Genomic DNA, 27,212 nt, shown 5'->3' with positions numbered 1-27,212 from the left:
CCCACTAAGACAGATTTTATTTATTTATTATTTGCACAATCTTATTTAAAAAAATCTCGGGCTGCTCTCTATTAAGCCAGTTTTTCTTGTTCCTCAAATGAAGTGCTAGATTGTGAAGATTCGTTTTCACATTTCATATTTCAAATTTGTCTAACAACAGTCTAACCAGCAGACAGTCCGAATGCAGTTCAATTAAGGAATTCAATTAATTCGAAAAAGTTCAATTAAGGAATAGGAAAATGTTGACACTATACTCGCTTTGATAGAAGCCGACGAGTCATCTGCACTTCAACGAGAAATCACTACAGTGATGAAACTCGACCTCACGCGATACAATTTGTACTTTCTCTGTGAATTAGAGAAGAGGACAAGCGAGCACAAAGGTTGCTTTTCCGTAACGATCCGTCAGAGAAGACGACTGAGTACGTAATACGTTGTCCTGCGTTCGGCACAGTTAATTTAACCACTACATCGACGACAACTTCGATAGCGTAGACACAATCAAGGAAGCAGTGAAACGGGCTAAAGAGGTACGAACTGCTGGGTCTCTAGCTACGATGATTTTTTAGAAGCCAAGGGAGAATGAAAAGTCAATCAGTGCCTACCGTTCATCGAAAATAAGGTGTCCGGATCCGAGCGAGATCTAGGAGCCCGGCAAGCGACAAATTTTCGTGTACCAAATAACCAATGGACGATCTGGTGCCGTTCTTGTCCGGCGAGAAGCTGCCAACGAAAGGGAACGCGAGGAGCTTTTTCAACCCGTTAGAACTGCGGTCCGTTTTCACCTGCTCATACTCGAAGACTGTGCTGGCATGGATTCACTTCGACCACCGTGTCGTTATAAGCAGATTGAGAAATCCGTAGCCTAACAAGGCTCACAGAATAGAAATGGATTGCGACGAAGTCCAATGTGGCCGACGCGTAGACAAAGTAGTAGAAAGCGCACAGCTTACGGTTTGACGGAAGAAGTTCCCGTAACAGCCGGAGGCTGTTTGCCGGAGGCTGCTAGCCGGCGCCAGAAAAAGTTATATCGAAGGTTAACGAGGAGACCCTTGCATTCCTGCACTCCCATGAGCTCTCAGTAACCGAGCCCTTAGTAGACCCGCTACGGTTTTCTAAGTCAAATTTCCTAAGTCCGGACGGTGGCGTCGGTCTACCGATTCGCATTGAAATGAGATGGGTTGGAAATCAAGACAGTTCCGGCCACTACAAAAGTTAGGAGCTTGGTAAGTAAAAATGTGCGAACGAAGATAGTGTCGCTGAAGAAAAACGAGTGCCAGAAGGCGGAGATGTATCTCTGAAGCTTGAAAATTGTTTCCCACGTAATTAATTGTCCGAATTCCCCTACAAAACATTGAAGAAGACCTTTTTGTTATCATATAGAACAATATAGCTGTAAAAATGCTTTTAAATATGCTAACTTTTATTACGCTTTTATAGAAATATTATACTATACGGAAACTTGAAATGAGATAATTTTTCACTCATGGTAAATTAACAACAGATACTAAACCAAACAAAATCGAAAAAAAGTATTTTAGTAGCTAAAATATCACACTCATCGCCAATCGCCTATCACTTTAGTTGGAGGCCACGAAGTCGGAGTTTGCTTCAATCCAATCCAGGAAGAAAGTCACACGCACGTAAACCGATGGCATACCGATGGTACATCCACCAGCGGATCCGAACGACACAATACCGACCTGCAGGCTGCTTCCACCATCCTGCACAGTCAGTGGGCCACCGGAATCACCATTGCAGGCAGAACGACCACCCTCGCCGGTCATGCAGATGTTCTGGTCCTGGATCAGGTTGGCGTTTCCGCCCCAACGGGCCAAGCAATCGGCGTTGGTCTTGATTGGATTGCTGGTGAACCTAACGACAGCCGAAGTAGCCTGGCTTGCGTCGGAAGTACGACCGAACCCTGAAACGGTACCAGTCAAGCCGGAGAAAGTGCGGGAATCCGAACGGGTCGGTATGCGGGCTGGCTGCACACGATCATTGAAGGTGATTGGGCTGTCCAAACGAACGGTCGCAATGTCGTTGCGGATGTTGGTCGAAGTATATCCGGCATGGATATTAATTCCCCCCTGACTGAACGCAATACGCTGCTGGGTGGCTTCAACGATGTTGCGGTTGTGGGCTCCGATGATGGCAGTACCTCCTCGGGCATTAATAACGCAATGAGCCGCAGTCAGGATAAAGTTGTTGGTGAGAACTGTTCCACCGCACAGCCCTGTGCCAAGGAGGAACTGGCTAAGCAGTGCGATCTGGTAAGGGAACTGACCGGGAGTTGCTTCCGCACCATTGGTGACCCTGGCAGACGGGTGGATGTTACGCAAGAATTGCAGTTCTTGCGGCAGGCGAGTCCAGTAGTGATCGAACTCTTCGATCGGTCGGACCTGCGACCAATCGATATCGATCCACTCGGCGCTGGCCACTGCCAGGACGGTCAGGATGAGAACGGCGCACTTCATTTTCGATTACTATGGAAATCGCCATTGATTTGGTCCGTTTATATATTCAGGTATCGTTATCTTATGCAAACGGTTTATCAATCGGTTTTCTAGGTCTCAAGCTTCTTTGTCAGTTTTCACTTATTTTGGCAAAGTAATTACACATTTTATTATCTATGGGCTTATCGATAGGATTCGGTAGCAATGGCAATGGCGGTAGCATGGTACGATGCTTTCTTTGCAAATCATGGAAATCCCAACATGTCATAATAAACTTTGAACATCGTCACAGATAAGTTACCGATTAAAAACGATTTGCTTAAGTTATCAAACAAAATTTCTTACTGCCAATTGATGCAGTAGATACGCTGTTGTTTTTCAATAGAGCTTTATCAAGTTTGACGACCTATGAAATTATCTTCACCAAATAAGCAATAAGTCCCCAGTAGCCTTGCGATCAAAGGCGTAGGATTGTCAATCCGGAGATGGCGAGCTCGATTCTTGGTCCGGCCCAGGATATTTTCGGGTGGGAAACATTCTCGACTCCCTGGGCATAGTGTATCCATTGTACTTGCCACACAAGATACATACTCATGCAATAACGGGCATAGAAAAGCTTTCAATTAATAACTGAAGAAATGCTAATAGAATACTAAGTTAAAAAGCAGGCCAAGCTCCAGTTGGAATGTAGAGCCATTGAAGAAGAAGAATAAGTAGTAAGTAATGCTTGGTTGTACTTCAACGAAGAGTAACAGTCGAAAACAAGCTGTTCAATAAAACAAATGAGAGTAAAGAGAGATTTCGACGAAACTGTTAGATTTCTAATTAGCGTAATAATAATTACTGTATCCATTGGTTAGACTATGTCATTTCCAGGCTAGCTATTGACCTTTCCCGTCAAAAATTTAAATTCGTTTTATTGTCTCAATCAATTCTTTGATTTATTTAAAATCAACTTTCCCAAAAAACTCATATTTTTTACAGCCTTCAACTATTTTAAAAATCGAAAACAAAAACTGAAAAAGTGCTGCACGTGTGAACTAGCCTGATGTTGGTTCAAAATCGGACGAAGGTTGAGCCAAACCTAAAAAACAGCACACTATCGATTTTTTGCTTTATATTTTAAAAATAGTAAGAAGAGTCTAAAATGATGGGTTCTTTAAATTAATTAAAGAATTGATAAAATGATTTAATTTTTAAAAAAATGACGGTGGAGGTCAATTCCAAAATCTCCCGTGGCACTTTTGAGAGATCATAGAGTTCTCTGCAACTGTCTTAAGTAGGTGTATAACTAACCATCATTTGCCTTCCTCGGCATTCGCAAGGACGTGGCCAGGACAGATCTCGACTGTTGGAGAGTGCTTTGCTTCCATCTAAGAGTTAATGATTAATCCTAAATCTATATCTGTGGTAACGAATAGAAGTAACACACTAAGTTTTTCTTTTTCGAGCTCTACAAAATTGGGCACCGCTGTAACTCAGCAAATTTCAATACTGAACTTCGGCAGAAATTTTCATTTATTACTGATTCCTAGGTAAATATTTACTGTATCTCAGCAACCGAAACGTTATTTTCACTGAAACCCAGCAAAAATCAGGTTTGCTGGAGCTCGGCGGTGCCCATCTCAGGAAAACAAACAAAAAATGCTGAGATATCGGCGAAAAAAAATAAATGTAAAGGCTTGTACTATCATACGATAGTCTAGGCGTGTACCACTTACAAATTTGTGCGAATTACTTTATGCTAACACTAATGCGTAACCATTGGATAGACCAAAGTACTTTAACTTCATAATACTAGTAGTAGATGTAAAAAGGTACACCTATTATTATTTATTATTATTATTTATTCAGACTACGGCTGAAGTGGCCTGTGCGGTATATAAGAGTCTTCTCCATTCGGCTCGGTCCATGGCTACACGTCGCCAACCACGCAGTCGACGGAGGGTCCGCAAGTCATCTTCCACTTGATCGATCCACCTTGCCCGCTGCGCACCTCGCCTTCTTGTGCCCGTCGGATCGTTGTCGAGAACCATTTTCACCGGGTTACTGTCCGACATTCTGGCAACGTGCCCGGCCCACCGCAGTCGTCCGATTTTCGCGGTGTGAACGATGGATGGTTCTCCCAACAGCTGTTGCAACTCGTGGTTCATTCGCCTCCTCCACGTACCATCTGCACCCCACCATAGATGGTACGCAGCACTTTCCTTTCGAAAACTCCAAGTGCGCGTTGGTCCTCCACGAGCATCGTCCAGGTCTCGTGTGCGTAGAGGACTACCGGTCTAATGAGCGTTTTGTAGATTGTCAGTTTGGTACGGCGGCGAACTCTATTCGATCGGAGCGTCTTGCGGAGTCCAAAGTACGTACAATTTCACTACGATGCCACTACGCGTCTCCGAATTTCTCTGCTGGTGTCATTTTCGGCAGTCACCAGTGAGCCCAAGTACACAAATTCTTCTACCACCTTGATTTCGTCACCATCGATGCAAACTCGCGGTGGGTGGCTCACATTGTCTTCTCTTGAACCTCTTCCTATCATGTACTTCGTCTTCGACGTGTTGATGACTAGTCCAATCCGCTTAGCTTCCCTCTTCAGTCTGATGTAGGCTTCCTCCATCTTCTCAAAGTTACGTGCCATAATATCTATGTCGTCGGCGAAACCAAAAAGCTGGACGGACTTATTGAAATTTGTACCACTCGTGTCAATCCCTGCTTTTCGTATTACCCCTTCCAAAGCGATGTTGAATAGCAGACACGAAAGACCATCACCTTGCCGTAACCCTCTGCGGGTTTCGAAGGGACTCGAGAATGCCCTGAAACTCGAACGCACATTACCCGATCCATCGTCGCTTTGATCAACCGTGTCAGTTTATCCGGAAATCCGTGTTCGTGCATTAGCTGCCATAGCTGGTCCCGATCGATTATATCATATGCGGCTTTGAAGTCGATGAATAGATGATGTGTGGGCACGTTGTATTCGCGGCATTTCTGCAGTACTTGGCGAATGGCGAACACCTGGTCCGTGGTGGTGCGTTCGCCCATAAAACCCGCCTGGTACTGCCCCACGAACTCCCTTGCAGTTGGTGCTAGTCGACGGCATAAAATTTGGGAGAGTACCTTGTAGGCGGCGTTCAGCAATGTGATTGCGCGGTAGTTGCTACAATCCAGCTTATCGCCAGCTTATATCCAGCTTTTTATAGATGGGACACGACACCTTCCATCCACTCCTGCGGCGAAACTTCCTCCTCCCAAATCTTGGTAATGACCCAGTGCAGCGCTCTAGCCAGTGCCTCACCACCGTGTTTAAATAGCTCTCCTGGTATTTGGTCAACCCCAGGGGCTTTGTTGTTCTTCAGCCGGTCAATCTCCTCCTGGATTTCCTGGAGATTCGGAGCCGGTAAGATTATGTCCTGCGCGCGGTACACCTAGGACTATTTTTACGCGATAGACCATAATCAAGATCGATTGAGTCGATAATGAGAATGACCACGGAAATAAATCACAAAATACCAAAGAGAATTCAGATGGTATTTAAAAATATGTGAAGATTAGGTTAGCCAGAAAGCTGAATAGTTTCAACCGCGTAAAAACGACCAAGGTGTACACGTAATATGAATTAAGAATTTCCTAAAAATGCTTCTGTAAAAGCTAACGAAATTTACTAAGGCCTGTTCAAAATTTTATCAAATCCGACTAATTTAACCCAACATTGAATTTTTGGGATAACAACCCAAAATTTCAATAAATAATATATTTACTTCATTCAAATTATGATTGTACCTTTCTTCTGGTACAATGAAAATTCTGGTACACATTCTGGTACAATCTGGTTTGATAAAAATAGCACTAAAATATCTAAGTCAGCTTTTCATCAGATATTAAGATGAGTTCAGTCCTTGATTTAAATCCAAGCCAAAAATCATTGAAATTACTACTCCTGACCACGCCCATTTTTCTGTAACTAGGAATGGGAAATAAGTGTTGATTTGACACTTACTTGACAAATGGCCCGCAACTTAACGACACCCTCATATGTACTACGAAGTAGAAAGGTATTCGTTGGGTCAGGATTTGCCTGTAGTTGTTTATATGACCATGGCGGATATCACATGTAACACACCACCTAAAAGTATCTACCGTGGGTGGGCGTGTACTGTATTGAGTATGAAATCTAATATTTCAGAATCGTTGATACTACCACATTGTAAAATGCGTAATCACGTAAAGACGTATCTTTCTCATGGCCAAATGTCTTATCGCGCCATAAAATTAAGACGTAACCAAAACGTACAGTCCTTTCAAACACAACATTTATTATGCTTATCAAAATCTTAGATCGAAATGAGTCAATTAGGCTTGAATGATCACATCGGAGTTGGCCTGGATCCATTGCAAGAAAGAGGTCGTACGAGCAAACACCGAAGGCCAGTTACGTTCACATCCGAGGGCCAAGCCGAACGACACCACACCGACCTGGACGGTCTGTCCATCACGAGAGATGGTCAATGGACCACCGGAATCACCCTGCAAAGACAAATCAACGAACGCTCACATTAGCAATAAAGGACAAAAATCATCCAATTCTTGAAAAACTTACGCTGCAAGCTCCACGTCCATTATCGCCAGATAGACAGATGTTCTCCGCTTGGATCAGACCCAAGAAACGGATGTTACATGCAGTGTTTGTCTGAATTGGATTAGTTACGTAGCGCAACACATCGGAGGCAGCGTTGATGTCATCCGAAAAACGACCGAAACCGGACACGGTGCCCGTTATTCCTGCGAAGTCGGTTCCGGCATCACTCCACCGAGGCAAAGTTACTGGCACGATACGGTCAGACAGCTGAACCGGGGTCAGCAGGCGGACGGTAGCGATATCGTAACGGATCAGGGATGGATCCCAACTCGGGTGATAGTTTATTCCAGCAGCAGTGAACGGAATGCGAACCTGACCTGCCTCGCTGATATCGGTACGATCGTGGGCACCAAGAATAACAGTACCGCCGTTAGCCAGATCGACACAGTGGGCGGCAGTAAGAATGTAGTTCTGTGACAGAACCGAGCCTCCGCAAAGGGCTCCACCCTCAGGGAAGTTCGCAATAACCACAACCTGGTACGGGAACTGTCCAGGCGTTGCAAAGTATCCACCAACGATTCTGCCCTCCGGGCGATGTCTGGGCAGGTCCTTCGTCTCACTGGCGAGCTGTGCCATGACCTCCTTCGGGAGGCGTCTCCAGTAACGTGGCATGCGCCATGCCGGACGGAGCTTGTGCCAGTCAATTTCGTCGTCGGCGGTCACGATGGCCGCCAGAGCCAACACTAGCACTAGGGATAATCTCATCTTGCGCTTCGAATCGTACGGTCGAATCTGGAAGACTAAGTTTCACGAACCTTCATTAGGTTGTATATAAATGAGCGGGCTTATCGAACGATAAGGTCTACGGTGGAAGATATTCTGACGAATACGAAACGGTCATTTTGGTTGTGACGTGAATTTGGGTATTTTATAAGCCACTACTTCTGATGTTGATAATTTGGTGGTTATCGGTGGCGCGGTTTATGACTGCCATAAATTGCTTAATCTGTTTGTATCGATTGGATTGTGAAGCAAATTATACGTTTGGTGTTCCCTGGGTAATCCAAGATCTTTTGCAAATCCTTTACATCATGCTGGGAAAATGATTTTTAAAATAGAAAAGTCATTCAATCGTTTTCTTGTGAACTAATTCTTCTTAGAAAGGTATCGTAAGAGGCCCCATACACACTTCGACATGTTGTACAACTTTGACTCCGCCCCCAAGTTAGTCCGACCAATTCAGTCTGTACAACCGTCTGACGAACTGTTCCAACCAAAACAACAACGAACAATAATATCAGCAAACGTCATTTCCATAGTAACATTGTGCTTGCGCTGATAGTTTTGTTGCTTCCCCGCGGAATTTCAGACTCAGGGTTCTTATTCACCTTGTTCAGACCATCGATAACATCGACGGATAGACCATTGTGACCACCTGAAAGATCCGGAACATCCGTAAAAATGGTCAATTCGGAAATCTCATCGTAGTGCGGGGGGATTTTTTTTTTCAAACCTATTGTTATCGAACCCTGAATATGGAAATGATGTTTTGACCACACACGGACCATTGCGGCCTCCGGATGGTCCACTCAAAGATCCGGAACACCTGTAAAAATGGTCAATTTGTAAATTTCATCGTAGAGCGCCGTGTTCTTTTTTTTAAACCCCGATGATATTGAAACCTGAATATGGAGTTGATATTGTGACCCCCACACGGATCGTTTTGACCTCCCACTGGAAGATCCGGACCACCCGGAAAATTCGTAAATTTTTTCGTAGGTCGGCGAGATTTTTTTTAAATCCAATTGTTGTCGAACCCTGAGTATGGAATTGATACTTTGACCACACACGGACCATTGTGACCACCGGGTGGTCCCCTAGAAGATCCGGAACATCTGTAAAAATGGTCGATTAGAAAAGTCCATCGTAGAGCGGCGAGATTTTTTTTAGAATCACTTCTTAATTGTCATTAAACGAGTTTGTACTATTCCATTTAATTCCACTACTTTATTTTACCTTTGATAGATACGTATTTCGACCTCAACAGTAAGACCTTTTTCAGTGTAGCGTATTTGACTCGACTTGGTCAAGTCGTCAAATCGTTGAGAGAATCCTCTGGCAACTATGTAATCCTTCCTTAAAACGATCAGCGCCGCTTGCCTCATTCCGTTTTATTTTGAATACCCATTTACTGTCAATGATATTCTTAACTGGAAGTGGTGCTGTAAGGATCCATGTTTTGTTCTTTATGAGTGACTCCTTTTCGTCCGAAACAGCTGCTTGCCACTGTGGCCAATCGCACCGCTCCTTGAGACCGGCCACCGTAGTTGGCAAATCTTCAACAAAGCTTTCGGCACACATGGCAGTCTCACACAATTCGTAACAATCATGCAAAATGGGCTTTCGTCTCACCCGATCACTTCGACGTACTGCCGTCTGCTCCTCTCCACCTGCCGCTTCGAGTTCAGCTTCCGATTCTTCATCATCTTCACAAGACACGTTTTTTTTTATGTTCGTCAGGAACTACACTGCCCCTATTCGCATAAGCGTCCCATGTCAGTTTTATTCAACTTGAGAAATATGCCGTTGAATTTTTCAAACACGTTTTACATTAAGAAATTCAAAATATTCTAATAAATCAATAAAACCAGCAATCTTTCTGAAAATTTGGCATAATATTCTTTATCTGTATACATTGCTATGGGAAATATTCAATGAACTATAATTACATTGATGTTTTGTGCAAGAGTTTATCAAAATATGGAATGTGACTGTTATGCGAATAAATAGCAAGATGGGACAACACAAGTGGGTTTTGATTTTCAAATTTCTAGAACAAAGCCTATTGTTTTATCATTTTTTCTTAAAGATGAGTTTATTTTAAGCTTATTTCTGAAAGAAAATCTTAATCATCAAAAATCGACATGGGACTCTTATGCGAATCGCGGCAGTACACTACACTGCTCATCTGTCTCTTCGAACACTATTTCTCCGTTTTTGTTATTAGTCAGCTTTTCTTCCAGTTTAACGCCGAACATGCAAGACTCGTCGAACACTACATCCCTTCCGATCACAATCTTCCGTCGCTTATCGTCCCAAAGTCTATAACGATACAATACCGACGTTCACTTTGTAACCAACATGGTACAATTTCTTACACTTTGAGTCTAGCTTTTACCTCAGTTCTTTTGGAACATGGAGATATAAAAGATATTTTAGTTACTAGATAAAGATTGTCGCTGTCGTCGCTGTCCGGAACATCTTTTGCTGGCGAGGATAGGGGAGCTAAATGTCAAAGAAGGAAAATCCATACGATTTGACAGCTTGGTATCCAACATGTTCCGGACAGCAGAACAAAGGGAACCGAAGCGACAATCTTTATCTAGTAACTACAATAGCTTTTGGAGATATGCAACACATCCAAAAATCTTTAGCTTTGACACATCCGGTTTGCGTCCAAATTTCAAACGGGTTTCTCTTCACTTTTACAGCGGATGTTGGGCACCGATTGTTCAGGTAAGTAGCGGTGTACACTGCCTCACCCTACATCTCCTTACTAAATTCACTTTCTACCAACAATGCTCTGGCTCGCACCATTATTGTGCGGTTTATCCTCTCGGATACGCCGTTTTGCTCCAGCGTGTAGGGAACTGTCAGGGGCGGATTTAGCCGGAAGATGGCCCCGGGGCCGACATGTTGTGGGGGCCCCAAAATGTACAAAAAAGGTTGGTTTTGGTACATAAGATTTGTGGGAGCCCGGGGCCATGGTCCCCCTGGACCCCCCAAATCCGGCTCTGGGAACTGTAAACTCCATGGCGACCCCTTTCTTTCAGGAAAATGCGCACTCACACTCACAAGACAAAGTTTTCAAGTAAAAAAATCACAATAATCAAAACTTTATCAATAAGCTCCGATTGGAATTGTAATACGTTCGCCATTATGCATTTTTATCCGAGGTACCCCCTAGGGCCAGCAAAGGTACCCCCAGGGGTACATGTACCCCAGGTTGAGAACCGCTGGTTTAAGTGGTTATAATTTAGGAATCACACGTAATAAATGTATTATCTCGATTTATTATTTCATTTCAAAAAAGCAGCTAATTCTTAATATTGTTGAATATCTAACCCTATAGAATTTTCATAGTGTTTTAAAGGTATTTTAATTCTCATTTCCTATATGATGCCATGTCCAATTTCCATATTTCTACTTTTCCTCAAGTATTTTTTAGGTGACAGCACTGATGAAGGAAGGGACTTCTTAGCCGTGCGGTAAGATGCGCAGCTACAAAACAAGACCATGCTGAGAGTGTGTGGGTTCGATTCCCGGTGCCGGTCTAGGCAATTTTTGGATTGGAAATTGTCTCGACTTCCCTGGGCATAAAAGTATCATCGTGTTAGCCTCATGATATACAAATGCAGAAATGGTAGCTTGGCTTAGAAACCTCGCAGATAATAGCTGTGGCAGTGCTTAATGGACACTAAGCTGCGAGGCAGTCTCAGTGGGGGATGTAATGCTAATGAAGAAGAAGAAGACTAATGAAGGAATCGCCCCTATACCTATCCCTAAAGGTAACCTCTGCTCAGACGAAGAACCCACTTTAAGCGATAGGTAAGCGAATGTGAAGTCGTTGGTTTTAAATTATCAATTCGTCATGAAGCCTTACAAGCAGTACAGCAATTTCTCATTTTCAATGAGAGATGTTATCACGCTATGTTTACATATCTGCCCCTTTCAATATATCTATAAACGCGAAGGATGAATGGTATGCCACAAAAATCTCAAAAAATATTTGTTTCGTGACAGGCATGAAGGTGTGCAATATCTGCTTTATTTTTGTGTTTATTACTACTTTAAACTCGGTGAATTAAATGAATATCGACTAGTCACTATTCTTTGCATATATCTATATAAAAAAATATTGGGTACTGCTTACAAGCAATTAATGGATAGAGAGCCAAGATGGATAACTAATTACCATTAGCATTTGCATTGAGCATTTCGCACAAATTCGTATGTGGTACAAGCCAAGACTATTGTACGAGAGTAGCATCACTTTCATCCGTTACCACAGGATATTGATTTGGGACTAATCACTATCTCTTAGATGAAAGCAATGCACCCTCCAATAGTCGAGATCTGTCCTGGCCACGTCCTTGCGAATGCTGAGGAAGGGGAAGGATGGTTAGACACCTACTTAAGAAATGGGGATCTTGGACCACCTTCCAAGTACAGTCCAACAATAATAAGCTCGAAAAAATGGAAAGATCTAGACGGCTATCTGTTGCTGGAGGAGCCACTCGTGTAACTTCTCCTGTATTCAAAATTGACATATTGAAGTCGTCGCAGAAGTCTTATATCATTGATGATCGCGGTGTTTGGAGGAAGATATATCGAGGCGATACTGAGGTGTTTTACTCGAATAGTCACCTGACATGCCACAGCTTCGGTGCCTGACATCGGAGCAAAATCGACCCTATAGAAGGAGTGCTGTTTTTTGATCCCTAAAAGCACCCCTCCATATGGATTTGCCCGAACGCGGCGAATGATGTTAAAATCGGGAAAAAGAAGGTTTACATCTGGTGTTAGCCATGTTTCGCATAAAGCAAAAAATATCGCATTGTAATTTGTTAACTAAAAATTTAAAAATATCTAATTTTGGAAGAATACTTCGACAGTTCCACTGTAGAATCGAAATCATAAGAGCCTTATCGACGAAATTAGTCATCGAAGGATACGAATGACTCGAGGAGGGGCAATTTTGAAGCCAACTGCTTCAGGAGAGGAGTTAGAATAGGAAGAACAGTTTTGACCATGTTCTTCACGGGGTCGGAAGCATCGAAGAAGTTGAGGATGAGCTCCACGATGCCAGAAAGTGTGAACATTGGAGCACTCGAAGGTTGTTGTGCTCTCTCTCTATGGTCTCTTTCTGGCTGAGAAATCACAAAAAATGGGGCATCTGGGATGTTGGATGTCGATTTTGTGTTCCACCTGCGCTTGATTTCGCCATGTTGAAATGGGGCTCACTTTGAGGCTGTTTTCTAGGCTTTTTCGAGGGACGCTGGCTTTGTTTTACTTGTTTCCTCGTTGAGCCTTTGAAAACAAAGGCCCCATTTGCAACTTTGGAGTCAAAGCTACCTTGATCGTCCAAAGGAAGAAACGAGTAGATAATGTCAGAAACAATTGGAGAAGCGGCCTTCCGCAGCATTTCGGCGTAACTACGTCGAGAACGCTGCTGAAAAGAACGCTTTTGGTGGATTCGCCGCTGTATGTACGTCGGGCAAGCTTCAAAGAGCATATGGGGGCCTTCGTTGCAATAGACACATTTCGGTGGCGTCTTGCACGCGCCATCCACCCACTTCTCTCAGCACGATGCACAGAGAGGTTTATTGCAGCAGTACTGGGCGGTGTGGCCCAGCTGCTTGCAATTAACACAATTCATCACCTTCGGTACATACAGCCGAACAGGTAGACGAAGTTTGCCAATCACTACGTAGTCAGGCAGTGCGGACCCGGAAAAGGTGACGCAGAAAGAGTCAGACGGGGAATAACTCCGCTTCTCTCCCTCCTGCGACACCGAATACATTTGCTTGCAATCCAGTATCGCAACAGGAGGCAAAGAAGCGTTCTTGAAACGACCGAAACCTTGTTTCAAATCGTCGCATGTCATACTTCCCTCCGTCACCACCCCCGCGATCTCACAAACTGCTGACGGTAAATAGACCTTATATTCAAGAGTGAAGATCTCACAGGTGGCAATCTCGTTGGCCTGTTTGCGATCACTGACCGTGACGCGAAGCTTACTGGACCCAACCAGGTCATTGGTCGTGACAGACGTGTACCGCTTTTCCAGATCTTTGCTGATCTGACTTATATTCAACCACTTGCCTTTGGGTCGGAAGAAAACAACATACGGCCCAATAGAGTCGGGAGGGTAGGCCTTGAGGCGGGGGTCGTGGGGAAAACATTGGTGTTGCTAGTGTCCATTTTATTTTAACGCAGAGCATCGGAAAGCCAACAAGGCATTATTTGACGAGGAATACGATGTACTCCCGCCATCATCGCCTTCGCGGACTGCAGCCTTTAAATGTCTCGCAGCAGCGAGGCACACACAATTAAACACTTATCAGGGGAAAGGGGAAAAAATAACACAAAACTAATTAACAAACACACAGGGAAAACGGATTATTAAAAACAGACGTGGTTCAAATTATCAAAAGAGGGGAAGAAAGGTGTTACAACGAAAGAGAGAGATCAAAAATATACTTAGCTTAGCCTTCACGCTGGGACTTGTAGCAGCACACAACGAACGGACGGCCCATGCCGCGATCGAGGCTACAGCTGCGGGTGTCGGGACAACAGCGCCTGTGTTGGTGGAGGCGCACGATCAGTGATGATGGTGGTGAGACTGTCGGCTTTGGGCGATGATGACTTCGCCTGCGTGACGATGGACGCCGATGAGTTTGCAAAACAAAGTCTGTTGTTGCGAAAAACGATGAAAACTTGTCAAATGTTTGCTTCAAATAAGCACACTTTCACTCTAGCACTTCAGCTTCGGTAAAAAAAAACCTGGCTTCGAGGAAAAAACCGAAAGAAGAACCGACCGTACGCGGACTATGCTAACTATAATTACAAATTATTGGGACGATTAATCAACATGCGGTTTTCGTTGGGTGAAAGCTGTTGAGTATCCCTTTTAGCTACGTGGGTTTTCTTTTAACCTGCGCTTAAAGGGGAAACGTTATTAACAGTATAATGAAAAAATAAATTTCCCCATACTAATTTGCATGCAAACTTGAAACGGCTTGTGCTAAATCAGTTTTATTCCAATTGAGCTCAAATTTTCAGAGGACACTCAGAACATGGTAAAGAATCAGATGAGCACTGTGGAGCAAAATCGATTTTCTGAACCACCCTACTATGCACTGTCTCGCACGGATGCTCGACGTAGAATGAGGTATTTTTTATTATGACTCAACAAAATAAAACAGGTGCACGTTCCTAGTTTAAAAAAAATCTACTCAACGAATCCGACAATCGGTTCCCTACTAATGTCGATAATCTTATGCATAAAACTAGTTAGATATAAGGAATCATCATCAGGGAACGTATCAGAAAAGTATTGCATCATTATCACTGATGTAAAAGGCATCTACCGGACTGAACACCAAGCACCAAGACACGATGTCCGTTGGATCAAATCCGTAAAATCAGTGCGTCAATGCCAGATTATATGTGAATCGGCATAATCAACATGTTATATATGTCTTTGGTTGCCTTCTCAGTACTAATGGCATAAGCCAACCCTCCTGCCGATCTCATTTTTAACCACCTGAAAAACTGTAAATCATACGTCCTCTACGCGTGCTCTCAGGTTCGTTACCATACTATCAACGATGTCTGCAGCACCGCCATTGAGATGCTATTCGTGCTTCAAGTACACCAAGTGATGTTTGGCGTTTGTGTCAGCATCTCGCTACATAAACCAATTTTTGACGTTTTTCCACAGTACATACAATGAAAATGTTAATAAAATCACTAAATTCGAAAATAGGTAACAGCTAAATGTGAAGTCAGAGACAATAAAAGAAAGATATTCAGGTCATGCTTAAGCCGTAGTATTTTTGCTAGAAGGTTATTGATAAGACATCGTGTAAAAAAAATCAGTGGTATCGCAGCTATCACAACACGTATAGTAGCTACAACTGCCTTATCTAATGAAAATATAGATGTCATCGTATTAAATCGTTTACACGGAAGAAATCAAATCAAAAGGGTCATTTACTTTGCACCATATCAACATCAATTAAATATCAACTTACAAATCGGAATTAGAGATAATCCAATCTCTGAAGTGCGAAACGCGGACATATACCGAGGGCATGCCGACCGAGCATCCAGCGTCGGATCCGAACGACACAATACCGACCTGCAGACTGCCGCTATCCTGTGCCGTTAATGGACCACCAGAGTCACCGTTGCAGGAGGAACGACCGCCATCACCGGACAGACAAATGTTCTGAGCCTGGATCAGGTTCGTGTTACCACCCCAGCGTGCAAGACAGTCGGCCTGTGTCAGAATTGGATTGGTGGTGAACATAACTACAGCGGACGTTGCAGTGCTGGCATCGGAAGTGCGTCCAAATCCAGATACGGTGCCGGTCCAACCGCCAAAGGTGCGACTGTCGCCCGCAACAGGTAAGCGAGCCGGGACTACACGGTCGTTAAAGGTGATGGCACTGTTCAGGCGAACAGTGGCGATATCATTACGAATGTTGGTCAATGTATATCCCGGATGAATGTTGATTCCAGCCGCAGAAAAAGCGATGCGTTGTTGAGTAGCTTCGGTCAGAACGCGATTATGCGCTCCCATGATGGCGGTTCCTCCTGAAGCATTCTGGACGCAATGGGCAGCAGTCAGGATAAAATTGTTGGTCAAAACGGACCCACCACACAAACCAGTTCCAGCGGCAAAGGTGCTGAGCAGAGCAATCTGATACGGGAACTGTCCAGGGGTAGCTTGTTGTCCGTTGGTGATGCGGCGTCCCGGAACTGGTTGCCGCAAGTATTGCAGTTCGGCTGGCAGACGGGCCCAATAGTGATCGAATTCCTCAATTGGACGCACCTGGGACCAATCGATTTCGATCCACTCGGCACTGACTACGGCCAGCACACCAATTAATAGCACCAAAGTTTTCATTTCAGATTGACCACCAGATAGACTGTTGCCACTGTTGTGGCTCCATATGTTTATATAGGAGATACTACATGATGGATGACTAACATTTGCTAATCTCAATTTAAACTTAGCATTTGTTTTATCATATGAAATTTCCCATCTGGATGAAAAACCCAATAGGCAATCCTTAGTAGGGATTTCCTTCTTTCAGTTGGAACTTGAACATCAGTTATTCAATATCAATTTTTAGGGCAAACATCCATTTGGACAATGCTCCTATTGAAAACCTGAATTTCTTCGGCTCCTCAATGATGCCTTCTGTCAAACGAAAGACTTTTTCCCTCAACGAGAATGATTAGTCGTCTGCGTCTCCATCAGAAAATACAAAATGACAGCCAAAATAAAGCAGTCTCAAAACTTAACCAACCATAGATCAAAGGGTCTTCTTATCCTCATTAATCCACCTACCGATAATGATGTCTTTCTCGTGTCTAAAAAATACGTGATACACAGCAGACAGCACACACATAATCTTAGTTTTTCGAGCTAGAATAATTGGTATATAATACTATGGATCTCCGGGTCACCCGTAAAAAGTTCGTTTTTGTAATGATCCGCTAGCTTTTGCGTACACTAAGTGTAGTGTACGGAAAAGGCTAAACAAAAAATCATATGGATTTATTGACAAAAAGAAATGAGGTCTTAGTTCCAGTTTCAATTGAAAGTAGGAAATCCCTACTAAGGATTGCTCAGTGGGTTTTTCTTCCGGGTGGGAAGTTTCATATGATAAGACAAATCCTATGTTAAAATTAAGATTAGCGATGTTAGTCATTCATCATTCATCTCCTATATAAACACATAGGAGCCACAACAGTGGCAACAGTCTATCTGGTAGTAATCTGAAATGAAAACTTTCCTGTTCTTCATTGGTTTGCTGGCTCTAGCCAGTGCCGAGTGGATCGAAATCGATTGGTCCCAGGTGCGTCCAATTGAGGAATTCGATCACTATTGGGCCCGTCTGCCAGCCGAACTGCAATACTTGCGGCAACCAGTTCCGGGACGCCGCATCACCAACGGACAACAAGCTACCCCTGGACAGTTCCCGTATCAGATTGCTCTGCTCAGCACCTTTGCCGCTGGAACTGGTTTGTGTGGTGGATCCGTTTTGACCAACAATTTCATCCTGACTGCTGCCCATTGCGTCCAAAATGCTTCAGGAGGTACCGCCATCATGGGCGCGCATAACCGCGTTCTGACCGAAGCTACTCAACAACGCATTGCGTTCTCTGCGGCTGGAATCAACATTCATCCGGGATATACATTGACCAACATTCGTAATGATATTGCCACTGTTCGCCTAAACAGTGCCATCACCTTTAACGACCGTGTAGTCCCGGCTCGCTTACCTGTTGCGAGTGACAGTCGCACCTTTGGCGGTTGGACCGGCACCGTATCTGGATTTGGACGCACTTCCGATGCCAGCACTGCAACGTCCGCTGTAGTTATGTTTACCAGCAATCCAATTCTGACCCAGGCCGACTGTCTTGCACGCTGGGGTGGTAACACGAACCTGATCCAGGCTCAGAACATTTGTCTGTCCGGTGATGGCGGTCGTTCCTCCTGCAACGGTGACTCTGGTGGCCCATTAACGGTTCAGGATAGCGGCAGCCTGCAGGTCGGTATTGTGTCGTTCGGATCCGACGCTGGATGCTCGGTCGGCATGCCCTCGGTATATGTCCGCGTTTCGCACTTCAGAGACTGGATTATCTCGAATTCCGATCTGTGAGTTGATATTGAATTGATATTGATACGAACAAAGTAAACGGGAAAAATATATTAAGCTCGTTTAGTGGAATGTATTAAACCGTCTAAGACGAATTAAGTAAAGTCGAGTCAAGTACAAGACACTGAAGACGACCACACAGTTGTGGTCGAAATACGTATCTGCAAAGATAACGAAAATTAACTGGTGGAATTAAATGGACAGTACTTAATTCGTCTTAGACGGTGTAAACGGCTTGTTTGGGTTAGAAGTTTAATTCTGTACATACGATTTAATGCGATGACATTCATGTAATTCAAATTTGATTGCTGCAAGCTGTCTCTACAAATGATGTGGTCAGTATTTTTTAATTGAAAGCTGAAAAATAATTCGATAGAATTCAAAACTTTTCTTCATCTTTTTTGATGTATCTTACTTTATTCCTTCCGTAACACAACACACGATCAAATATTCGACCGAAACAAAATCATGTAAAACCAAAAATATGTGTATAACATATTTTTTTTTTTTTGTTTTTTTTTGTTAGGTTTACTGGCGGGACTCTGAATAGAGTAGAAACCTCTTCGCCAGGCCTTTGATGATACCGTTGCGTAAATTCTTTCAAGATAGTTTACCAGCCGTACACGGAGCATGTCGTCCAAGAAGACGCTGTTGTAGACTACTTCAAAGGAATTACGTTTAAGATTTTTGTGCGGGTCATTTCGTCATAGTCATTTGCTCATGTATAGGTCTTTATTTTCTAGAAATCCTCTGATGCATTTTTTTTTTTTTTTTTTTTAATGTGTGCTGTCCTTTCCTTTCCTGTCCTTGTCCTGTCCTTTCCATCAATGTATTAACTGACTCAGAATGTTGATTATCAGATCAAATGAAAGTACTCATAATATTTATTCTTTTGTTATTTAACATGACACATGAGACTTCTTTTGAAGCAGTTCGCCAGCCGTACAAGGATCATGTCGTCCATAAAGACACTGTTGTAACTGTCTCAAAAGGTATTATATTTTTAAGGTTGATTGAGTCTTTTGTAATTCTAGTTCATCGATGTATATTATTTAATGTGCATTGAATATTTTGGAGCAATTTTCAGTTTTTCAATGTATGCGGTCGTGCTGTTCGTCAGCGTATTAGTTGGTTCAGAATGTTGATTATCAGATCAAATAAAAGGACTTACAATAATGATTCTAATGTTAGTTAACATGACACAGCAATTCCTTTTGAAGCAGTTCGCCAGCCGTACAAGGATCATGTCGTCCATAAAGACACTGTTGTAACTGTTTCAAAAGGTTTTATATTTTTTTAAGCGGATTGATTGATAATCATTTATGTAATGTTGGTAGTCATTCATGTCGTTGTAATAATATACTGTTTGTCGTAGGTTATTGGTTCAGCTATAAGGTTCGTTATGATTTTGTTTTAACTTGTTTTTGTCATTTTTATGGTTTGTCTCTTTTGCTCCTGTACTGTATTATATAAGGATTTACCAAATTTTTATTTAGAATTGTGTCTAAGTTTTCCAGTCTATTGTATTTCTAGTTCATCGATGTTTATTTCGATGTGCGCACTGAATAGCCTTTGCAGCACTTAAAAAAATTAAACGTGCTGTCCGATTCAGCTGGTTTTAATGATCTTGATTAATTTCCTTAGGGATAATTCTCGAAATGTGAATGGAACATGTCGTCCATTATTTGTATAATTATTTTCCTTTTAAAGTATGAGCAAGTTTTTCTTACCTTGAAGACGATGTTCTTATTATCTACTCACTTATAACCTATGTTATTTCTCACGAGTTTCATTTCCTTTTTCCATTGTATGTAGAATATGTCTGAAATCATATATATGTATGTATACGATTAGTACTATATGTTAGATGGTTGATATGCAAGTATTTAATTTTGATTATTGCATGCTTGATCTTACGTTTATAAATTCAGCTCATCATCTAAATAGAAAAACAAAACGAAAAATATGTATAGAATGTTTGTTAGATTGTTAAATATTTGGAAGGATCTTTTATTCTGAAAATCCAACGAAGTCTTCTTCATCGCTGAACCCGGCAAAATCCGATGGAAGTAATGAGCTGTTCGAAGTATCTCCGTCTGACTCCTCATTCGTTTCGTATTCGGATTCAACCATTGTATTATATAGTGATTTGGTGAGCTTATCATCTTCTGTTTATCTGGTGCAGCTTCATGCCATTGTTTGATATTAATTTCGCTCCATTCTATGTATTGCCAAATGCAGTTTCGCCAGAAATATGCGGTATTTTGTATTCTAAAGCTGTTTTTAGTATACCTTCGTAGTTACTTCTAATTATGTGTCCGAAATAATTCAGTCTAGCAGTTCTTATTTTGTTATTTATGGTTCGGTTGTTAAGCCAGTTCGGCGCAATATGCGGATTTTCTCTTTCTTCTGCGTTGTTGTTCGCGTCTTCAAGGTTAGCGTTATTTGTTTGATTGTTATTTTCTGTTCGTTCATCTGTGTTGTCCATATTTTCTTCAATCACTATGTCTTCCCGTGTAGTTATCTCTTGGTTTTCATTGTCTGTTTCCTTTTTACTGAGTTCTTTGAGTATAAGAATCATTTCGTTTTCCATTCTTCTTAGAGCATTCCTATTTCTCTTTAATATAGTTGAGACTTCCATTCCATATGTGGCCACCGGTGTGACCAAACAGTGATATAGTCGTTTTACCGTATCCCATTTCAACTTATGTTTCCGGAGAAAAGAGCATAGGTGGAAAAATGCTTTGTATGCTTTACTAATCCTATCTGATGTAGTTGATCCTCTTGATAAGCTACTTGTTACGTGGATTCCCAAATATCGCATCATAGTAACTACCTTCAGTTCGTATTTTCCAAATTTCTTGTTTGTTTCTGGGGCAACATTGTAGATATCATACGGGTCTCTATAGAGGACTTTTGTTTTATTGGTATTGATTTCCAATCCTATTGATGCTAATAACGGTATAATTTGGTCCAGCAATTTCTCAACATCTTCTTCATTTTCGCATAAAAACAAAATGTCGTCTGCATAACATAATATGCATGGTAAAAGTAAATAATTTGTTTGTTCAAGTCTGACTTCTGGCCATACTTCTTGAACTAATTTTAACACATGGTTCAGCATAATAATGAAAAGCGCTGGACTCAAAGGACATCCCTGTTTAATGCCTCTCTGTTTGTTTCGTATTGTTGTGCGTTGTCCAAACCATTGAATGGACGTATTTTCATGCAGGCAGGCTGTGATGATTCTGTTAATCAAAGCTCGAGGTATCCCGAGCTGATCTAAGATCATTGCTGCTTTCGTCGTATCTATTTTGTCGAATGCTTGTTTTATGTCAATTGACACCACGATTGTTTTCAGGCCTTTTCTCCATCTTTCGTCTAGAATGCGTCGTAATACAAATATTTGGTCTGCAGCACTGCGCTTGGCTTGAAATGCCATTTGGTAATTTGGTATTGGTCCGAGTTCATCCATAAGTCGCTTCAATAGGATTTTTGCATATATCTTATAGACTGTTGGACAAAGAGTTATGCACCTAAAGTCATCAGTACTTTTGGGATTCGGAATTTTTGGAATTGGCACTTGCATTGTGTTTGACCATTCTTTCGGGACAGTGTTTGTTCTGTATACTTCCTTCAAGACTTCGGTAATAGCCTCCAATACTGTTTCGGATGCATATTTTATTAGTTCATTGTTGATGTTGTCCGTTCCTGGGGCACTGTTATTTCTGATTGACCATATGATCATTTGTATTTCTTCCCTCGTTGGCTTTGGGCCTGCGCTTTTACCATCATTTTCGGGGAGAGGTTCAGGCTGTCCGTTTTCATTATCGAATGAGTTCAGTTTTCGTTCCCATTGTTGAATATTGATGTACGTTTTTCTCTTGTTTTCACGTTGTCTTCGATGTGCTTTGATAAATTTAAATGTTTGAGTCATTCGAGAGAGAGAATTTTCGTTTTCGATTTCGTTTAGGAAATTTTCTACCTTTTCTGAGAAATGTTGTTCATATGCTAAGCGTTTCCCTTTGGCTGCTTCTCGAGCGTCCTTTTTCAGCGTATAGTCGTTCCTGTTAGCCATTAGCTTTTGTCGTGCAAGGAAATATTTTTTGTGAGCCTTCTCCCGTCTTGGTGTTGGGGGAGATCCAGGTGATTGTATGAGAGTGTTAGCTGCGCCCAGTAGAGCACCTTTTATTGATGTCCATTTCCGGTCCGTGGTTGCATTCGTGTTTTTTGAGATCAGTTTATCCATTTGTTGTTGGTATTTCTTTCTTGTTTCCTCGTCTCTTAATAGTTCTAGGTCAAATCTAATGCGCTTAGAAGGATTAGGGTTACATTCGATACTAGCCGGAGTGGTTTGTTCTCCAGAGTGGTTTTGTGTAATTATACATTCAACCATTTTGTGATCGCTTCGTAGTGTACTGTCGTAGAACGCTCTGATACGTGGAATTTTCATAAAATTCATTTCCGTCATCAAAATGTGATCTAATTGGGATGAACTCCTCCCGTTGGTCCACGTAATCCGGACTGACTGTGATTGACTAAATGAGAGGTAGTTTTTCATTCTGTTTCCATGGAGGAATGTTTTTAAATCGAAACCATTTGTGTTACATACTTGGTGGAACAAATTCTTTCCGATTATTGATTTGTCTGATTCAGAGTAGTCGTGGGTTCCAATGTGGGCGTTCATGTCTCCAGCCATTATCACATTTTTCTTGTACTGATCGGGTAGTGATAGTAGGTATCGGGAAATCAAACTGAATTCTTGATTTCCGACATTATTATCGTTTCTTATGTAGCATGATATGAATATTAGATTGAATCCGAATATGTTTACCCTTATCGCACACGCATTATCGCTGATTTTCTTGAAACTGTTTTCCATCATAATGGATTTTTTGACCAAAATAGCTGTACCTCCTCCTATTCTGTTTTTGGTGCTATTGGTGTTTACATTGAACCAGTAATAGTTGCTCGTTTCGAGAGTGCATTCGGCGATTCGAGTTTCCTGTAGTGCGATTATCTCGTAGTTATGTTCCTTAAACATGTTATCCATATCGTTTCTTTTTGCTTGGTCAGCGCATCCTCTAACGTTCCAGCTCATAAATACGAATTTATCTTTCTCGTTGTGTTCTGCTGGCATTTCCTCAGAAGGGATTCCCAGATCATTTGGTATTTGGGATACATTGTTTCCAGCAATGTTTTGGAAGTTATGAATTTGCGAATTCGGTGGTGCAAAGTTTCCTGAGCTGTTGGTGATTCCTTTACTATTTTCAGATTCGGTTGCGGGTCTTACTCTTTGGATTACACTGTCGTAGTGTACCCTGTTTAGGGCCCTTCCTTTCCTTCCCCTTTTATCGATACCCAGACGATATGCTATTCTGAGCACTCCTCTGCAAGTGTCGCTCCTGTTGAAGGTAATTATTTCTCCGTTTTCATTATATATGTCGATTCTTCTTCTCATGATGTTAGCTGCCGCAGAGATCGTTTCTGCTCCGCCCCATTCATTGCTTTCTGACAGCCTGGTTAGAAAGTCTTCTATTTTGCTTTCTACATCATAGCCGTTTAGGTGGTCCAACGTGCTTGCGGTGTCGTTCAGTGTTTCCCGGAAGTCTTCCATATTGTTTTTTATGTATTCCACTACTTGCCTTCGAAGCTCCATAACTTTGTTTGAATGTTCAGCTTCACCTGGGTCCGAGTGGTAGAACTGGCATACTAATGCCGAGAACAAGCAGTGTCCATCTGAAGGCATTCTTCTCACTAACACACTTCCTCTAGCATAACGCATATGCTCCATTATAAGTGTCTTCTATGTTTTCTTCTGTATGTAATATTCACTATTTTCATTTGCTACTGTAAGTATGGTTAAAATATTATTCGTCTCAATGAATCTAGCAGTCAATTTCCTATGAATGTCAATAGATTTGAATCCATTTTCTACAAATATTTATCTAATTAGCAAATTATGTTGCGTCTACAGTTAATTTACTGCTTCCATTCTGTTTGTCTAATACCAATCTACGAAAGGTTACCTATGTTATATCTACATCATCACCTTCTATGATGATATAAATATAAAGATAACAGTCTTGAGTTTTTCTAGAGATTGCAATTTTGTTAACTATTAAGTGTTTACAGAATGAATACGAAAATCTCAACGCTAATATACTTTACAAGAAAAGAATTAACCTGATATAAATACGCGAATAGAGGCAGTGTATCTACTTAGCTCTTTGGTACTACTTACTAGTAATACTACTATTGCTAATGCTTTTACTACGAATAATATAATAATTACTAAGACAACTGTAACTACACCTAAGCGCTACAGTGGATGATCGTTAGCTTCCGCAGTCTTTCTTATTTCTGTATAAGGTTGGTAAAGACGCGTACTGGGCCCTGCCGGCACCTCTAACTTTACGCATAGTCTACTGACGATATAGGGTGTGCCAGAGTTCAATGCGCATATTAGGGGTGTGGAGCGTCAAGTTTCAAATGATTCCGTTCAGATATTTAAGAATTATAGATTACAATTAGACAACATTTTTATGTATGTTTCACAATATAAAAATATGCATGTAATTGAAAACTTGTTTTAAGCCTTAGTCGATTTGCCAAATATTAAATAATGTGTACACAATACAAAGAGCAAATAATTATTGGTAATGGATTTAATTTAACTGCATTAAACTATATTATATCGAGATACTTGACGAACCACCGTCGATCCCATCATCCGTGGACAGGGAAAAATATGTGTATAACATATTGTCAAATACATATTTTAGACTTCCAAGCCATTGAAGAATAAGAAGCGTAAAGAGTTAGAACTTATAGACTTTGAGATCCGAAGAAGATTTTCGATATATTTTCTGATTTTGATGCAGGATTGATGTTCTGGGACCTGGTAAGCCTTATCCATAATTAAATTGTCGTTCCTGTTTAATTTCGAGGGTAAGTATTGTTTCAAATCATTAATTGAATATTAACTAATTTCATCTTTCCAGAGCTTCAAGTTTTGCCAACCATATCTGGGAATACTATAATGAATTATTATTATTATTTATTCAGACTAAGGCCGAAGTGGCCTGTGCGGTATATAAGAGTCTTCTCCATTCGGCTCGGTCCATGGCTACACGTCGCCAACCACGCAGTCTACGGAGGGTCCGCAAGTCATCTTCCACCTGATCGATCCACCTTCCCCGCTGTGCACCTCGCCTTCTTGTGCCCGTCAGATCGTTGTCGAGAACCATTTTCACCGGGTTATTGTCCGACATTCTGGCTACGTGCCCGGCCCACCGCAGTCGTCCGATTTTCGCGGTGTGAACGATGGATGGTTCTCCCAAGAGCTGATGCAACTCGTGGTTCATTCGCCTCCTCCACGTACCGTCCGCCATCTGCACCCCACCATAGATGGTACGCAGCACTTTCCTTTCGAAAACACCGAGTGCGCGTTGGTCCTCCACGAGCATCGTCCAGGTCTCGAGTCCGTAGAGGACTACCGGTCTAATGAGCGTTTTGTAGATTGTCAGTTTGGTACGGCGGCGAACTCTATTCGATCGGAGCGTCTTGCGGAGTCCAAAGTATGTACGATTTCCAGCCACTATGCGTCTCCGAATTTCTCTGCTGGTATCATTTACGGCAGTCACCAGTGAGCCCAAGTACACAAATTCTTCTACCACCTCGATTTCGTCACCACCGATGCCAACTCGCGGTGGGTGGCTCACATTGTCTTCTCTTGAACCTCTTCCTATCATGTACTTCGTCTTCGACGTGTTGATGACTAGTCCGATCCGCTTGGCTTCCCTCTTCAGTCTGATGTAGGCTTTCTCCATCTTCTCAAAGTTACGTGCCATAATATCTATGTCGTCGGCGAAGCCAAATAGCTGGACGGACTTATTGAAATTGTACCACTCGTGTTAATCCCTGCTCTTCGTATTACCCCTTCCAATGCGATGTTGAATAGCAGACACGAAAGACCATCACCTTGCCGTAACCCTCTGCGGGTTTCGAAGGGACTCGAGAATGCCCCTGAAACTCGAACTACGCACATCACCCGATCCATCGTCGCTTTGATCAACCGTGTCAGTTTATCCGGAAATCCGTTTTCGTGCATTAGCTGCATTAGCTTTGAAGTCGATGAATAGATGATGTGTGGGCACGTTGTATTCGCGGCACTTCTGCAGTACTTGGCGAATGGCGAACACCTGGTCCGTGGTGGAGCGTTCGCCCATAAAACCCGCCTGGTACTGCCCCACGAACTCCCTTGCAATTGGTGCTAGTCGCTCACGGCATAAAATTTGGGAGAGTACCTTGTAGGCGGCGTTCAGCAATGTGATTGCTATACTATAATGAATGTAATGTTGATATTATTTGTATGTTAGGACGGTTTAGTGAATGAGAGTAGAAGAGGAGAAGGATGTAGAGATCAGTACAATAATATAAAAAAAATCAGTGAGATTTTGACTCTTTCTTAGTTATAAGGAAATATTTCAAGGCTCCAGTATTTAAAACGAGATAAAACTACTCAGCTCCCATGACGATTTACCGTGAAAGGAAAGTGACAAAATAATTGCCTACCAAAAGGCGGATGGCATGGGTTGAGTGACAACACAACGAATGATAACGCAATGTACGTCATGCTGCCTATCTATAAGGCGTTCGTTGGATTTAATTGGTAATGTGACATGGTTAGTAACTATCGTAACGCTGGTGGCATATATT

At 42.2% G+C, this 27,212-nt stretch overlaps 6 protein-coding genes across 6 annotated transcripts in view; 1 reads left to right on the top strand and 5 right to left on the bottom strand.

The window, feature by feature from the left end:
- LOC134217603 (collagenase-like) overlaps positions 1–27,212 on the bottom strand; it is a 457,454-nt gene that overhangs the window by 161,187 nt on the left and 269,055 nt on the right. The window lies entirely within an intron of this gene.
- LOC134213983 (brachyurin-like) lies at positions 1,532–2,477 on the bottom strand. Its single transcript, XM_062693430.1, has one exon. It carries the CDS (start codon positions 2,475–2,477, stop codon positions 1,581–1,583), a length of 897 nt encoding a protein of 298 aa, XP_062549414.1. The 3' UTR covers positions 1,532–1,580.
- LOC134213980 (brachyurin-like) lies at positions 6,745–7,897 on the bottom strand. Its single transcript, XM_062693429.1, has 2 exons — positions 7,054–7,897; positions 6,745–6,980 (listed from the first exon to the last, which is right to left on the bottom strand). The coding sequence occupies exons 1-2, from the start codon at positions 7,795–7,797 to the stop codon at positions 6,807–6,809; spliced, it is 918 nt and encodes a 305-aa protein (XP_062549413.1). The 5' UTR covers positions 7,798–7,897; the 3' UTR covers positions 6,745–6,806.
- Positions 15,848–16,729, bottom strand: LOC134213978 (brachyurin-like). The gene has a single exon (XM_062693427.1). The coding sequence runs from the start codon at positions 16,727–16,729 to the stop codon at positions 15,848–15,850; it is 882 nt and encodes a 293-aa protein (XP_062549411.1).
- On the top strand, positions 17,613–18,494 carry LOC134213979 (brachyurin-like). The gene has a single exon (XM_062693428.1). The coding sequence runs from the start codon at positions 17,613–17,615 to the stop codon at positions 18,492–18,494; it is 882 nt and encodes a 293-aa protein (XP_062549412.1).
- LOC134208816 (uncharacterized) lies at positions 22,880–24,240 on the bottom strand. Its single transcript, XM_062684763.1, has 2 exons — positions 23,104–24,240; positions 22,880–23,029 (listed from the first exon to the last, which is right to left on the bottom strand). The coding sequence occupies exons 1-2, from the start codon at positions 24,238–24,240 to the stop codon at positions 22,880–22,882; spliced, it is 1,287 nt and encodes a 428-aa protein (XP_062540747.1).

This window comes from Armigeres subalbatus, chromosome 2 (assembly GCF_024139115.2).
Source record: "Armigeres subalbatus isolate Guangzhou_Male chromosome 2, GZ_Asu_2, whole genome shotgun sequence".
NCBI lineage: Eukaryota > Metazoa > Arthropoda > Insecta > Diptera > Culicidae > Armigeres > Armigeres subalbatus.
Note: the sequence above shows the minus strand (reverse complement) of the source record. Positions and strands in the feature narration are given on the sequence as shown.

Excerpts from the sequence above, each read along its gene's own strand:
- LOC134213979 (XM_062693428.1), top strand. The coding sequence starts at position 17,613 with ATGAAAACTTTCCTGTTCTTCATTGGTTTGCTGGCTCTAGCCAGTGCC.
- LOC134213978 (XM_062693427.1), bottom strand. The coding sequence starts at position 16,729 with ATGAAAACTTTGGTGCTATTAATTGGTGTGCTGGCCGTAGTCAGTGCC.
- LOC134208816 (XM_062684763.1), bottom strand. The coding sequence starts at position 24,240 with ATGCCTTCAGATGGACACTGCTTGTTCTCGGCATTAGTATGCCAGTTC. Across the intron at positions 23,030-23,103 it reads GAAAGAATTTGTTCCACCAA|TCAATCACAGTCAGTCCGGA; the intron begins GTATGTAACACA and ends CCTCTCATTTAG.
- LOC134213983 (XM_062693430.1), bottom strand. The coding sequence starts at position 2,477 with ATGAAGTGCGCCGTTCTCATCCTGACCGTCCTGGCAGTGGCCAGCGCC.
- LOC134213980 (XM_062693429.1), bottom strand. The coding sequence starts at position 7,797 with ATGAGATTATCCCTAGTGCTAGTGTTGGCTCTGGCGGCCATCGTGACC. Across the intron at positions 6,981-7,053 it reads ATGGACGTGGAGCTTGCAGC|GGTGATTCCGGTGGTCCATT; the intron begins GTAAGTTTTTCA and ends TTGTCTTTGCAG.